Genomic DNA, 16,037 nt, shown 5'->3' on the forward strand with positions numbered 1-16,037 from the left:
CATCATTTTTTCTATCTTCTCCTTACTTGTGCCAAGGTGGAGACTTCACTTGGAACATCAGTAGCTAGACTAAGTACTGATGAGATGCGGTCCACATCATCAACAGAGATTGAGGATGAGCCACCTAGAATTGTCACCATCCGTTCCCTTATCTGAACAAAGAACAAGACATGAAGTAATTGTAAGTTTACCCAACACCGTTAGCCATTTAGCCTACTTCAAGAGGATCTTATTTCATGAAAGATACAATGTTTAAGAAAATACCAGCAATTCTCCTATTCCATGTTGGTAAAAAGGAAGAAAATAGATCTGATATTGTATGTGCCGAGACAGTATTATAATCTCATTGTAGGAATCCCTTCCCTTTTAATCCTCCCCCCTTACCTGTTTTCTTTTACATACTTCTTGTTTTTCCCTCCAATATTCTCCTTTTTTGCAACTTCATTGTTTTTGTATCTCATAATGCAGGAATGATGGTAATAACATGCAATGAACGTAAGGCTTGAAACTCAACCAGAACAAGTTTGCATTCAAAACATAAACAAGGCCTAAACCAAAGCCTTAACACGGACAGCTAGAGACTCATCTCTATAACTGGCAGCAATTATGATCTTGGTGCAGGGGGGGGGGTCAAATTGACCCCCTCAATTGGTTCAGAGTTAACTTGGGTTATTGCATGGAAATATTATTCTGATTACTTACTCCCATCTTGATTTCTGAATTCAGACCAGTGTTTGATGATGACCCATCAGGCTGGCTAGATCCTGATGATGCATCTGTAAAGATACAAGATGGCAAATGATATAAATACACCAAACTGGAGAGCATTTCATCAAGCAAATAATAAAATATTATCGCTAGTGAAATCCTTGCATCTGATTGGCTTTGAACAAACTAGTCAGTCAAAATCACTGACAATTTGTTCTTGTGAAACCCTCCCCTGGTACATCCATGGTCAGAGAGCAGCATATCATGTCAAAACAGGACTACCTATGTGCACCTGGAACATTTCATGATTACAAGTCTCATAGGGCACATTATGTAACAAGAAGGAACTGCCTTCTCACCACTTTTGGGATATTTGTTACATCCTTTGGTAATGCACTTGTTAATCTTAACTAAAAGCCCATGGTGAAATGGGGAGGCATTTGCGATTTCCAATCATAATAACTTCACTGTAGAAAATGCAATAACTGTATTTTCCTAAAATCTGAATATATTGATAGATCAACAAGGTTAGACCAATGGCTGTTACCCATGTTAAGCATATCAGAGATGACCATAGCATAGCTTGTAGACTAGTGACCTTTACCTGTGTTAAGCATATCAGAGATGACCATAGCATAGCTTGTAGACTAGTGACCCTTACCTGTGTTAAGCATATCAGAGATGACCATAGCATAGCTTGTAGACTAGTAACCCTTACCTGTATTAAGCATATCAGAGATGACCATAGCATAGCTTGTAGACTAGTGACCCTTACCTGTGTTCAGCATATCAGAGATGACCATAGCATAGCTTGTAGACTAGTGACCCTTACCTGTGTTAAGCATATCAGAGATGACCATAGCATAGCTTGTAGACTAGTGACCCTTACCTATGTTAAGAATATCAGAGATGACCATAGCATAGCTTGTAGACTAGTAACCCTTACCTGTGTTAAGCATATCAGAGATGACCATAGCATAGCTTGAAGACTAGTGACCCTTACCTGTGTTAAGCATATCAGAGATGACCATAGCATAGCTTGTAGTCTAGTGACCCTTACCTGTGTTAAGCATATCAGAGATGACCATAGCATAGCTTGTAGACTAGTGACCCTTACCTGTGTTAAGCATATCAGAGATGACCATAGCATAGCTTGAAGACTAGTGACCCTTACCTGTGTTAAGCATATCAGAGATGACCATAGCATAGCTTGTAGACTAGTGACCCTTACCTGTGTTAAGCCTATCAGAGATGACCATAGCATAGCTTGTAGACTAGTGACCCTTACCTGTGTTAAGCATATCAGAGATGACCATAGCATAGCTTGTAGACTAGTGACCCTTACCTGTGTTAAGCATATCAGAGATGACCATAGCATAGCTTGTAGACTAGTGACCCTTACCTATGTTAAGCATATCAGAGATAAACATAGCATAGCTTGTAGACTAGTGACCCTTACCTGTGTTAAGCTTATCAGAGATGACCATAGCATAGCTTGTAGACTAGTGACCCTTACCTGTGTTAAGCATATCAGAGATGACCATAGCATAGCTTGTAGACTAGTGACCCTTACCTGTGTTAAGCATATCAGAGATGACCATAGCGTAGCTTGTAGACTGTTGATTGTATCCTGTAGATGCCTCAGAGACCATAGCATTGGTCAGATCAGTGAGGGTCTCTGCCAGATCAACAGAAGAGGTCATGTTAAATGGATGCACCTGGGATAAAGAGCAGGAAATCAATTCAAAACTTGAATTAAGATGTATCTATGTGTCTAAGCAACATCTCAAAAGTCATATCCATGTATGATTTGAAGCATTTAACTGCAGCAGATTTACTACTTTAATAATCATTCATTACATTGTTTATTATTACATTTTAACTCATTTCTTCCCCCCATACCCAATTCAATTTACACTGTTCAATCCGATATTTAAAAACTTTAAATAATCCAAGGCCATGGTAATGAATACACTTCATAACTGCTCCTCTCACTGGCCTAGGAAAAATATTATGGCACCCTCTTTTCATTCATTGTATGCTTTTGATGGCAGTCTACAGACTGTGGTTTCAGTCTAGATGTCTGAAAGTGCCTAATGGAAATAATAACAATATATAAATTTATAGAGCGCAGAAACTACATGGTGTATTCCATAAAGTATATATTCTACTGTGCTTTATGGGACTCCTAAAATGCTTGTTATTAATTGTAATAATACTGTATAAATATCATCATGTAATTATACTTATTATAAATGTAAACCTCACCCTTATTTCCATATTGGAATCCACAGCATATGTTCCAAAGATGTCACTAATCTGAACTTTGATATAAACAATGTAATCATATTCAGATAACCCAGCAGCAAGTAACAAGTCTGAAGAGGATGATTCAGTGTCTACATGAATAGAAAAAAAAAACACAGTAATAAATACAAATACATGTCTTGACTTAATTTTCTGAAGGTCAAAGACCTATTCTACATATGTATTGTTTAGCTCTTGCAAACATTTCTAAGATCCAAAGAAATTTAAGTTTAGTAGAATGATAGATGTTTATCCTAAAAACAAAAACTTTTCATTAATCCATTCATATCATATTCTGTATTTTCTTTGAACTGATAAGACTTCCACAATATATACACAAATACCTACAGAAAAGAAAGTTGTGAACATTTTGCCAGGATCTTTGCTACATGTATAATCTCACTATATAACTGCACCCCTATTTGCATATGCAACATTAATTAACTTGGAAATGGTATTGTATTACTGAACTGTGTTTTCAATTGGAAAATGATGATAAGGAAGATCATCATAATGATGATGATAAGAAAGATAATGAAAATGATAATGATGATGTAATTGACCATCAATGTCACTTTATCCTTAATATCACTATAGATATTGCCATCATCATCCTTATCACAATAATCATCCTCTTACAATCATCGCCATCATCCTTCCTCCTCCTCATCATCACGATCATCACCATGATCATCATCATCATCACCATCACCACCACCACGATCATCATCATCATCAATCACCATCACCACCACCACCACCACCACCATCATCATCATCATCTTCATCATCATCATGATCATCATCATGATCACGATCATCATCGTCATCATCATCATCATCATCACCACCATCATGATCATCATCATGATCATCAACATCATCATCCTCATCACAACCACCACCACTATCATCATCATCATCACCATCATCATCATCATCATCATCACCACCACCACCACCATCTTCATCATCATCATAATCATCATCATCATCATCATCATCAATCACCACCACCACCACCACCACTACCATCAGCATTATCAGCCTAACAAGTCAACTCACCAGAGTAAATCAGGGACCACACATTGTTGGTGTCCTGTGTGCTCAACGACACTGTCTCTTCCACTCCCCTGACCTTTGACCTGACAGCATAGCGCAGGGGACGACAATCATCGTCCACCACCATCCAATCCCGACAGGTAAATGAGAACTTAGTCACCGCCACCGTGCCTTCCAGAGGAGAGATAGAGCAGGAGCCACCGTAGGGAGCCATATCGATGTCAAGGGTCATGGTCATATCAGCTGAAAGATGATAGCAATGTCAGAAATAGTCATCGATATTCAAATAAAAACATAATTCCAAATTGTCGAAAAAATACATATCATAAGTCATAATTGACACGTAGAATATTTTGTGATTATCATCAATGGTTTTGTTTTACAGTGAGAGGGTCGGCATTTTCTAAATTTAACTGTATTGTTAGCTAGAATGAAAATGACTACATTAAATTGATATTAGCTCATAGATTTCAAACACAGGAGACATGGTAATACAAGCCTTACCTGTTGTACTAAATGAGGGAGAGTAGGAAGCCATGAGATCTATCTCATACTGTCCGCCTTCCTCAAAGAATCCACTCTCTATGGCCAGGAGATAGTTGGATGATGTTGTGGTTTGGTTTGACAGTGAAGAATGAGGTAGCCATGCATCTGGTGATATTCTGTGCTTTACATTGCTTCGGTATTCTGACAGCTCCCATCTTGAATTGAAAATATACATTTGTTAATATTATTTTCAGTTTTTCTTTCAGTTTTTCATGAAAAATGAAAATTATAGAGACCATTGACTAGAGACATTTCAATTCTCAGATTAGAATGATATGTTTGTACCAAATAACACATTCAAAATCATACAGAAAAGGGTATGCAAATGTGTGCACATGAACTGGTAAAGGTTCAATTGAAATCATACAGTACCAATAACTAGAACATTGTGTATATCCAGAATAGAAATAGATGTAAGGTGGTGCACTTTAAATCAAATTATTTTGGAGGGGATTACACAATCATACAGGATTTGATCAGTGAGGGATTCATGCGAGGGGTAAGAGGTATGCACCCCTTCTATTTTTGTTGATAATTCATATTGATATATCTTTATCCGAGGAATATTACTAAAAGCATCCCTCCCCCTTTGTTTTGAAATCCTGGATCTGACCCAGCATTTTTGCTGTTCGGTGAGATATTGAATCTTCATTAAAGGGGAATCCAGCCTTGGCCATTAAATGTTGTGTTGGGAAGGAGAAAAATAAATTAAACAGAATGGTGAAAGTTTGAAAGAAATCAGACAAGCAATAAGAAAGTTATAGCTGCTTTAAAATTGAGTTCACTAATACTATGTAGATTTCAAATTGGCAACTGGATAAGTAAATTATGACAAGGGGCAAGGACAACTTTCCCATAGGCCATGTACTTTATTATCAGGGATTAGTGGTTTTCTCCTAAGTACCCATTCCCCTGGGGCAGTAATCTAAATATAACCCAGGTAGTATATTGTTTTATGTCCTCATGAAAGAAAAATATTAATTTGAAATAAAACTTTTGGGAAAAAATCACATTTTCGCCATAATATGAATTGGAGTACATGGAAGAGTAGTCCTTGCCTTACATCACTATGACATCCCATATGCAGCCAATTTGAAGTCTCCATGGGTACAGTGATTACCAATATTTACAACTTTTAAAAATTCATAACTTTCTTGTTGTTTGTCCAATATTGTTCAAACTTTTACCTATCAACTTGTCTGATTTTTCTTTTCCTTATAAAAACAATTTTTTATTTGGGTTGGATTCCCCTTTAAATCTCAATTCTTCTGTAAAGCCACTGTTCCCTTGCAAGCTTTATTAACCTGTTGACTTCTGAAAACCTGTGATTGCCATAGGTTTAGTACAGTGACCAACCAGTTTCAGTAGGCAATGGGTTAACATGTTGACTTCCGAAATCATGTGATTGCCAAACTTAGGTTTTGTATAGCAGCTATCCAGTTTGAGTAGGCAATGGGTTAACCTGTTGACTTTTGAAATCCTGTGATTGCCATAGGTTTAGTACAGTGACCATCCAGTTTGAGTATGCAATGGGTTAACCTGTTGACTTCTGAAATCATGTGATTGCCATATGTTTAGTACAGTGACCATCCAGTTTTGAGTAGGCAATGGGTTAACCTGTTAACTTCTGAAATCCTGTGTTTGCCATATGTTCGATACAGTGACCATCAAGTTTCAGTAGGCAATGGGTTAACCTGTTGACTTCTGAAATCATGTGATTGCCATAGGTTTAGTACAGTGACCATCAAGTTTCAGTAGGCAATGGGTTAACCTGTTGACTTCTGAAATCATGTGATTGCCATAGGTTTAGTACAGTGACCATCAAGTTTCAGTAGGCAATGTGTTAACCTGTTAACTTCTGAGATCATGTGATTGCCATAGGTTTAGTACAGTGACCATCCAGTTTCAGTAGGCGATGGGTTAACCTGTTGACTTCTGAAATCAAGTGATTGCCATTTTTAGGTTTTGTATAGCAGACATCCAGTTTCAGTAGGCAATGGGTTAACCTGTTGACTTCTGAAATCCTGTGATTGCCGTAGGTTTAGTACAGAGACCATCCAGTTTGAGTAGGCAATGGGTTAACCTGTTGAGTTCTTAAATCCCGTGATTGCTATAGTTTTAGTACAGTGACCATCCAGTTTCAGTAGGCAATGGGTTAATCTGTTGACTTCTGAAATCCTATGATTGCCATACATGTAGGTTTAGTAGTGACCATCTAGTCTCAGTAGGCGATGGGTTAACCTGTTGAGTTCTGAGATCCTGTGATTGCCATATGTTTGGTATAGTGACCATCCAGTTTGAGTAGGCAATGGGTTAACCTGTTGACTTCTGAAATCATGTGATTGCCATACTTAGGTTTGTATAGCAGCCATCCAGTTTGAGTAGGCAATGGGTTAACCTGTTGACTTCTGAAATCCTGTGATTGCCATAGGTTTAGTAGTGACCATCCAGTGTCAGTAGGCAATGGGTTAAATCCATCACATGCACATTGCTGGCAAGTAAATCAGAGTGTCAAATAATAGCACCAAACCTACAAGCTTATCATCATCAAAACTAGAACTTGGATTATATTTTTTAGGACTTACTTGTAGTATATGATTTCATCAACAAAGGTAGAAGATTGGATTACTCTTATAACCCATTTATTCTGAGGGTTGACCTTCCTTTGGCAGTTTGCCTCGCATCTGTGATGGATTGTAAAAATAACAATATGTAAATTCAGACATCATCAAAAGTATTAAAAACGAATTTAAAAAAAAAGCTACGTATGGAATTGCCTCTAAAGTGTCTGAGGCATAGCAGAGGGCATTTGGAATGTTTCAAATGTAAATAGTGAGGGCAGTCATTCTAATACCCAAGAAAACGATGTGTTTAATAAGATATTGATGTGGATCCTTTTAATTTTATAAGTCATCCTCATTTAAAATCCATGGCTGGTCAATAACATTCGTTAGTGCCAGTACTCATCTATTTGCATGTTAGCTGAAATTAAATAAATGATTTCTGCCAATCATTGAGTTGGATCCAGAATGCAATTTTATGATAAGAAACTGAATATGAAGTGAGAATAATCATATCATATCATCACATTACCTCTTTGAGTGAGATTAATGATACTGAAAAACTACAAGGATCCCATTATGGTGTGTAAAAGTGTTGTGGCTTTTAGGATGAACCACGATGAAGGCGAATGTTCCGTCAAAACAATTAAGAGTTTTTATTAATAGTAATTTGGGATTTTGATTCATAACTTTCCATTGCGCAGAACAAGGGGGATAGGCCTCGATAGGTCTTTGGCCTTTGCCAATCCCCTTCATCCTCTGCATTTTGGTTTTACCCTTTTCTTTTGTCATTATATATATTTTGTTTCTGTTTTGATTGATTATTTGATTGTTTATATATTGTATGCTGTATTATTGTACCTTTTAAATGGATGTGAATAAAGTGAATTTAAAAAACAACACAACAAGCAGAGATACATACTCTAGAGATACATCAGGAACGGAGCCATTTTTAACATAGATGGTTTGTAGAGCAGTGGCATTCCTAAAACCATCGGACACATGGAGCTTCATCTCATACACCATGTTTGGGTACACGTAACGTGTATCCATGGCAACCACATCAGAATGCTCCAACAAAAGTCCTAGAAGTGGAAAAATAGTAGGATGTTCAATTGATATACGATACATATAAACCCATTTTCTTATTAAGGCAAGGTGGCTCATGAATGGAAGGTGGAAGATTCGATCGCAGCTATGTCCTACTAAAGACTTACAAAAAGAGGGATGTTCCACCATCTAACTTGCTATTCAGCTTTAAGATTTGAGAAGGGTAATACAAATATTATGTCCTGCAGGGCCCACTGGTAGGACAGTTTCATGACTGAATTGATTATCCTGGAGGAATACCGGTACAAAAATATTATCATATCCCATCTCTTCTTTGATTAAAATTGCTAGTATGGAAGTATATGTTTGCATACTTGAAAATAAATCTTTGTATATTGGGTCAACAATGAATGTCATATCAATGAATATATCTCACTTTCAAGGAAAAAGATAATTTAAATGTCAAATTGTCACCACTCATATTGTAACTCTTTGCCCGCCATGGACAGAATCACCCCTGCGCCACATTAATTTCAAGGTGCGACCCAAAGAGTGATTTTTCATGGACTACCCTAATTCAGCTCACAATAGCTTTTGATTGGTTTATGGTAAAGGAACGCTTTGTGTGTAAACTGTAAAATGCGATGCACACATATGTACAAACGACTTAATGCACTCTGTGTGTATTGTGAATAGAATGTGACTTGAGTCGAACTTGGCAGTCCGCTGTGTATGACTCTAGTCGAACAAAGCGGGCAAAGAGTTACAGTAATAAATAGATCTTAATACATTCTATTTTGCATGGGGACATTGAGAGTTGACTGACTCAGAAAAAGTTAGCTGCTAATTTTTCTCGAAGCAATATGGTAGCTATAAATATAATAATAGAGTATTGAAAAAAAGAATTACCGGTAATCATAAACAGGGACCCTCTGACTCACCTCCTGGTAAAGGTGCATTAGAAGGTCCTCCATGAAGTCCAAAGCATCCTCCAACATCAAATGCTTCCTTCTCAAAGTCAGCGTTGACCACACTGTCAGACAAGAGCATGGAAAAGTCTTGATTCCACACCTGAAAGGTCTCGAGATCTTCGATGATGGTACCATTGGCATAGGTGTAGCTTTTCCTTCTGCACAGCCAGGTGAAAGTCCATCCAGAATGATCCTGTGATTCCTTGTCAGGGTCAAAGGACGAGGAACCATCCACAAAGAGATCCTGATACGACATGGATTCACCGACTTGATACGACACGATTCGCTTATCACCCCCAATGATCATTGCCACAAGGTCACTTGCAGCAATTGATGCATTCGCAGTGGCAACGGTTGCCAAACCAGGCTCATCCTGAATTGATACAGTCACAGATATCACATGATTACCAGGAGAGAACGTACGAGCCGGGAATACAATCTTTGACTGAGTTGCGCCCTCAGAGTCAATGGATGAAGGAAGTGCCACTTCTTCTAGAGTGCCATTGTCCAAAATATAGTAAACCTGCCACATGTAGTACACTAGATTTGATGATGTACAGTTGAGTGAGATTGTTGTCTTGACACCAAGTCTTTGAGACACAAGGATGGAAAGTTCACCAGTATGTCCAAATGTAATCACTGGAGGATAGCATCCCTGACTTCTGATAACTTGCTCTGTGGACGTTCGAGTTTGTGATACAATGTTTTGAACAAGGACCTTAATGGAGAATACCCCTGTAGTACCAAACTCATTAAACACATCAATAGATGTTGTGCCATCATTCCACATTTGTGTCAGATCAAGAACCTGTAGTGGTCTGTCATCGAGGGTATTCACCAAGCGGGAATCCATAGTTGCACAGCTGGAATCCCCAGCTACAGCCAAATATGATGGTTTTGATGACTGATCTTCAAAGTCTACAAAGATACAAGCTTCTGTAGGTAGACTTGAGAAATGCAGTGTGAACATCAATGATTTATTGCCAACTTCAATACCTGGTCCTTCGATGGAAAGACCAGAAACTTTGGACTGAGCAGCCACTGTCAATGATGACACTTCCCAACTTACAGCATTGGAAATGTTTACCGAGACCATGTAAGAGCCTGGGCTTCTAAACTTCCAAGCATTGCGATGAGAATCTCCTCTCCAATAACTAGGCTGAATTTCAAACAGTGCAGAATCATCTCTGGTCCCGAATGACCATTCATAGAGTAGAGTTGTACCTCCTGTTGTAAGGGCTTCTACAACAACTGAAGCATCAAGAGGAATGTGGTCAATGTCAGTTCCGAACGCATTCTCATCCATAGATTTGTCAGTGACATCCCCATAGTTAAAGAAAACATGAACTCTTGGATTAGACACTTCTTCATAAACATCAACTGGAATCTCACATTCCTGAAAGAATTGGGAAGTGTTGAACAGAAAGGTGGCAATAAATGCTCCAGGAGAAGTAAATGATTTTGAGACGGTAGCAAGATGGGTAGAAGTGCTGGTGTCCAAAGAAGGGGAGTTTTCAAAGGTTATATCAAGAGCCCTCTCACCAACTCCATCATCAAAGTCTGCAATGTACACAACATCATCAGGCACAGAGAAGTTTTTGGCATGAAAGAGAAAGAATGGTACTTGGACAATATGGTGTGGAGGGGCAGAAATAGCAAAGGGCCCTTCATTGACAACTGAAAACTTTGAAGGAATAACAGTCAGGGTGATAGTATCTTCAGCCATGCTTATATAATTCTTTACTTCAAGAACAACATCAAAATCTTCAGTCCAACATGCTGAGAATGTATGGCTGAACACCATCTCAAGACTACTGGTGACATTGCTAGACTGGATGACAGAACCATCCCCAAAATCAATCATGTAGGTCACATTAGTTCCAGCTACAAGGGATACGGTAAAATTGACTATCTCACCAGACCATACTGTCAGACTGACGACATTGAATGTTGCATTCTGGATCCGAGAACCAGCAGTAATTTCACCCGTCGACGTTACCAAGCTCACATTGTTGAATAGGAAATACTCATACACAAAGATCCCACTTGAAAAGAATGGAAGTTGGAAACTCACAGGATAAGAACTTCCTTCTGTCACTTCAAATTCAAGATTGTGTACTGAATTGTCAGCTGAATTAATCAGAGTAACATTTAGTTTTACCTCCACTGGTTGCAGAGCAGGACTACCAGTATAACCTATTGTTACCACGGCATATCCCATTTGAGAAACATTTAGATTGACCTGCTCTTGGACATTAATGATCAGGGTATAGACTGGAGCCATTACAACCACCTCCTCAACAACATTTTCCTGGCTGACCTCATTCTGGGCTGTAACGACCAAGGCTATGTTCCCAGGGATCATGAACCGGTGTACTTCTGTCTGGCATGATGAGTTGGTAGGCAAACGATTGGTAGTCCCCGTCAGGTTTGTCCCATCAGAGATTTGGATGACATACGTTACAGAACTTCCCTGATCAGCAAAGAGACAAATCGGCGTATCAACCTCGGTTTCAATCAGGTTATCGACCTGGACCCTCAAATTTGTGATTCTCATCTGAATAGTGAAATTAACTGATGAATTAAACACCGGAGAAAATTCATTGCTCACTTCCACTTTGAGGTTGTAGTATCCAGACTCCAAGTCCACCATGTCTATAACACAACTGGCTCTGCGATCAACCACATCCCAACTGATACAGGTACTTGTTATGTTGGTATCATTTAGAAAGATATCCACAATGATGCCATGCCCATTTACAATCTCAATGTCAACGATCACTTCTTCATCATGCGCAACAAACTTATCGTCACCTGTTTCAGTGAAGTTGGCAGTGATGTTGATTATTGGTCTTTCTGTGATAGCCTCAAGGATATGTAAGTCTAGCGATTGAGTGTCATTTCCAAATGCATTCTGGGATACTATGAAAAGCGGTAAGATGCAGGATGATGATGAAAAAAGACTTAATGTTGCTCCCCAATCTGAAAAGCAACAAGTAAAGATGGATATATGAATAGCAGCTAAAAAAAATATAATAAGATGGATTATGCATTGAAAGTTTCTTTTAAGAGGGTTCTACGCATTGTCGCTTAAAACATTAATTTGGCCTGTAACTCAATTTTATTTCTATGAAATTAAAATGAAGCATTACTTTAGAATTTCATTTATATTAAATACTGAGGGTACTGATCATTAAAAGTCTTGAAGTTTGCCAATCTGATTTTAATTTGACAAACCTTTATATAACACATTTCAAGTTGGAGCCAAAATGGTGGCTAAGTGTTTGGAACATAAATGGGTTCATACTCATGATTGGATTATACCACAGCACCTGCAACTTTCTTGAAAGACTCTCGGCAAAGAGGGGCAATAAAGCTCTAAATATGTAGCTACAAGATTCAATGCTGCCATGCAGAATGTGGATACAGATACAGAAATTGGTGCCACCTTACGAATCCAAAGGAACACGAAGGGCATCTTTATGCCATGCTTAACTATACACTTACTTTCATGTTTGAGCATGATGTCAGCAAGATCACAGGTCCCAATAGAAGCGGATGCAACGGAATCCTCAGGTGAGCCTTCCCAAACCATCAAGGAAACCTCAGAAGAATTCCCTAAAACAACTTCATAGGAGACATTGGGTGCTGTAAACAAATGGAAAGAACATCAGGAGTGTTTATTCAAATTAGCGTTGCATTGCCAGAGAAAATGAAAGAACAAAGTAATAAGGAGTGATTTAAGATTAGCTTTGCATTCCAAAACAAATCAAGATTGATTGATGATTCGACTAACCTTCATAGTAGACGTACCAAGACAAAGACATATCTCCCGATACTTTGAGGACACCATCCTCAACTTCTTGAGCTGACCCTGTTTCGTTTAGTGTGATGTTGGGCAATGGAGGATTATGGGTCACAAGGAAGGTTGTCTGAAAGATGAAGATAAAATGAGATTCATGAAAGGAGTCCCCTGGAGATGATCCTTTTGGTTTATATTCACATGGGCCCGTATTCTGAAAGCAGGTTCAATTCAAACTCTGGTTTAAAGTTGCAGTTTATCTATGGATAGCCAGTTATGACCCAAATCTCTAAAGATACAGGTTCAATTCATCATTACAATTGACACTCGTATAATTCAGAACTATCTGAAAGTAGTTACTAAAACAGTTTTCTTCATCAATAAAGCATGAAGAATGAGAACAGTCAACATAAGAAGTATATAATGTAAACAAATTGTTGATATTTTTGGCTTCCCATAATTCAGCAGTTAGACCATGGCCCAAGTTAAACCGTACTTCAGAATACAGGCCTTTGTCTACAAACAATTGTGCTACTTCTAAAAAAGTCTTTCACCACACGGGTAAAAATAATTTGGTGTACTATCTATATGGTCTTATTGCCATTTGGTATACACTTCACATGGTCTACTACCCACTTGGTCCGATTCCCCTTTTATTCCCAGTTGGTCCAATGTCAGTTTTGTCTACTTATTAATTTTCACTTAATCAAATGAATACTTGGTTCATGAACACTGAACATGTAGACCAAGTGGATATGGCCTCACTGGAAATTAAACAAAATGACAAATGAGCTAACTGGCAATAAGACCAAATGATTGGTAATATTATGACGCTATTGAACTACAGATAGTACAAACAATTTTCGTTAGTAAACTTACCGTCAAAATAACAGAACCATGGACGGTGTTCCCTTCTACAGTGACATTGTACAGCCCAGGCTCGGACCAGGTATGGTGCACCATGTTGCATAGGTTCATCAGAACTTCTTCGCCATCACCAAAGTTCCAGGTAAACTTATCCAGCTGAGTCTCAAAGATGGCTTCAACGAGGATTTCATCACCTACCAAGCCTGTGATATAAACAAAAGACCCAGTCAATCACAGGAAGTGGCTATTATCATCAGGAGACAGAAAAAAGTAGCAAGGACTCATACTAAAAGAACAAAAAATGTTACGAGATGGACTAGAGGGGAAAACGGGTGGTGTAAGGGCAAGAGGTAGACTGAAGGGCAACTAACAGAGGGTTGGAAGAGATTAGAGTGGAGTGCGGAACACCGGCAGAATACCAAGAACAATTCAAAATCACTAATTGCTTTTAAAAATGTTGTTACAGATTTGTGTTAATTCTGTACAAATGGACACACAGGTTCAACTGCACAAATGACCAACAGATAATTGTCTGATAAATTTACATCATTAAGCCTCACACAAAAACAATGAAGTAAAAGGCAGAATAGGTCAAGATGGTAGTATTAATTCAGAGCTCACCGTACGGTGGAGTGACAATTTCTATCCCTGGGTATTGTGTAGGAGCCAGAACGGACTTGAACTTCTCTCCTACAGGGTTGGTGAAGGTGACATTCACCAGCGAGGTATCCCACATTCCTACATTGGTGTTCCTGACCCAGATACGAGATGGTAGAACCACCAAAGCCCTCCATTGATGTTCTCCTGGCACGGATGTGACGCCATCGTACTCTAAGACGCCTTCCCCTGTGAGCCTGCCATTGTCCAAGGCCAGTTCTTGGTCCACTGTGGTCGATCGCCTGACAACCACAGCCGTCTTGGAGACCAGCGCAAGGATGTCTCCTCTGCGGACTTTCACCCTGTCCAACTCATTAAGAGGCACAAAATATCTTCCAACAATTGGAAGGGTCACATCAATACTAGCCACAAGTTGGTAGGTGGTCAGAAGAGTTGGTGGCACTGTGTCAGGAGTGGGATTAATGCATCTTCTCTTGGTGAAGCTGAAACCACCTTGATTCTGACAGCTGTAGCTTGTTGATACTGGCAATACTGCTTCAGCAGGCTTTGTATTGTTTTCACACTTAGTGGAACTCTCATCAGCAAGAGGGCGAAAGACCTGTGTGAATTCAACATCATGATTCATTCATCAAAGCACTAAAGCACTTTATCAAAAATACTTCTCCAAAAAATCCATATTTTTTATTTGATTTGATTTATTTTTTCTTCTGCATTCATAGCATTCATATACAATACAATTTTCATTATGTAACAAACATAATATATCGGTAATTGATTTTGGTATGAATCATAAAGAAATAAATACAAAATAAAAAAGTCATTCTAAACAAATATGATCGACTACCAACAAAGAAAATTTAACATATACAGTTTGCAGGAGAAGGATTGTCATGCAGATTGCTTGAAAAAATGACAACCCCGTAATAAAACTCATTAAATTAATACATACATTTATAAAGCAGAATGGAAATGTTATTTTGTTCATAATTTTAAAATGAAGATGGAGATGAATGAGGATGATGATGATAATGGTGAAAATGAAGGCCATGATGGAGATGGAGATGATGATGATAATGATGATGGCCATGGGAGAGTATTTGGTGATGATTACATCACAGGAAAAGTGATTTAATGATTAACTAAAATGCTTACACAGAAAACTTACTTTAAATATTCTGATAATAACATGGATTTGACATTTGCCTTGAATGAGTAAAGAGATGAACATTTTTATAGACTCTGGTAGAGAGTTCCATAAATCGGGACCATGGTGTCTTATGGATCTCTGTGCAATGAGCAATTTGAGGTTGATTAAGTGAAAAATTTGAAGAGTTCCATGTAGGATATGAATGAATAGATGTGTTCATTGTATAAATATTGTGGAATGAAGATGGAATGAAGATATGAATCCATGTGTTTGCAAATGTATCATATGTACCTTTGTCCAACTCTATTTGAAGGCATTAGAGATGAATGATATGTTACATGGTTTAATTTGTTTTCCTTTTTTAAACTTCTTCACTGAGTATACTGCAAGTGAATTTA

The 16,037-nt window shown here is 38.3% G+C and overlaps 1 protein-coding gene across 1 annotated transcript in view; it reads right to left on the reverse strand.

The window, feature by feature from the left end:
• The window catches only part of LOC129269941 (polycystin family receptor for egg jelly-like), a 40,451-nt gene that overhangs the window by 20,447 nt on the left and 3,967 nt on the right, over positions 1-16,037 (reverse strand). The window contains exons 6-18 of the mRNA XM_064105499.1: positions 14,496-15,090; positions 13,887-14,077; positions 13,002-13,137; positions 12,713-12,853; positions 9,176-12,187; positions 8,107-8,269; positions 7,209-7,307; positions 4,582-4,778; positions 4,081-4,320; positions 2,977-3,107; positions 2,282-2,426; positions 703-776; positions 27-152 (exon numbers count right to left, since the gene is read on the reverse strand). Of these exons, the coding sequence (XP_063961569.1) occupies positions 27-152; positions 703-776; positions 2,282-2,426; positions 2,977-3,107; positions 4,081-4,320; positions 4,582-4,778; positions 7,209-7,307; positions 8,107-8,269; positions 9,176-12,187; positions 12,713-12,853; positions 13,002-13,137; positions 13,887-14,077; positions 14,496-15,090 (5,250 nt within the window). The remainder of the gene's footprint in view (positions 1-26; positions 153-702; positions 777-2,281; positions 2,427-2,976; positions 3,108-4,080; positions 4,321-4,581; positions 4,779-7,208; positions 7,308-8,106; positions 8,270-9,175; positions 12,188-12,712; positions 12,854-13,001; positions 13,138-13,886; positions 14,078-14,495; positions 15,091-16,037) is intronic.

The sequence above is a fragment of the Lytechinus pictus genome, chromosome 10 (genome assembly GCF_037042905.1).
Source record: "Lytechinus pictus isolate F3 Inbred chromosome 10, Lp3.0, whole genome shotgun sequence".
Taxonomy (NCBI): domain Eukaryota; kingdom Metazoa; phylum Echinodermata; class Echinoidea; order Temnopleuroida; family Toxopneustidae; genus Lytechinus; species Lytechinus pictus.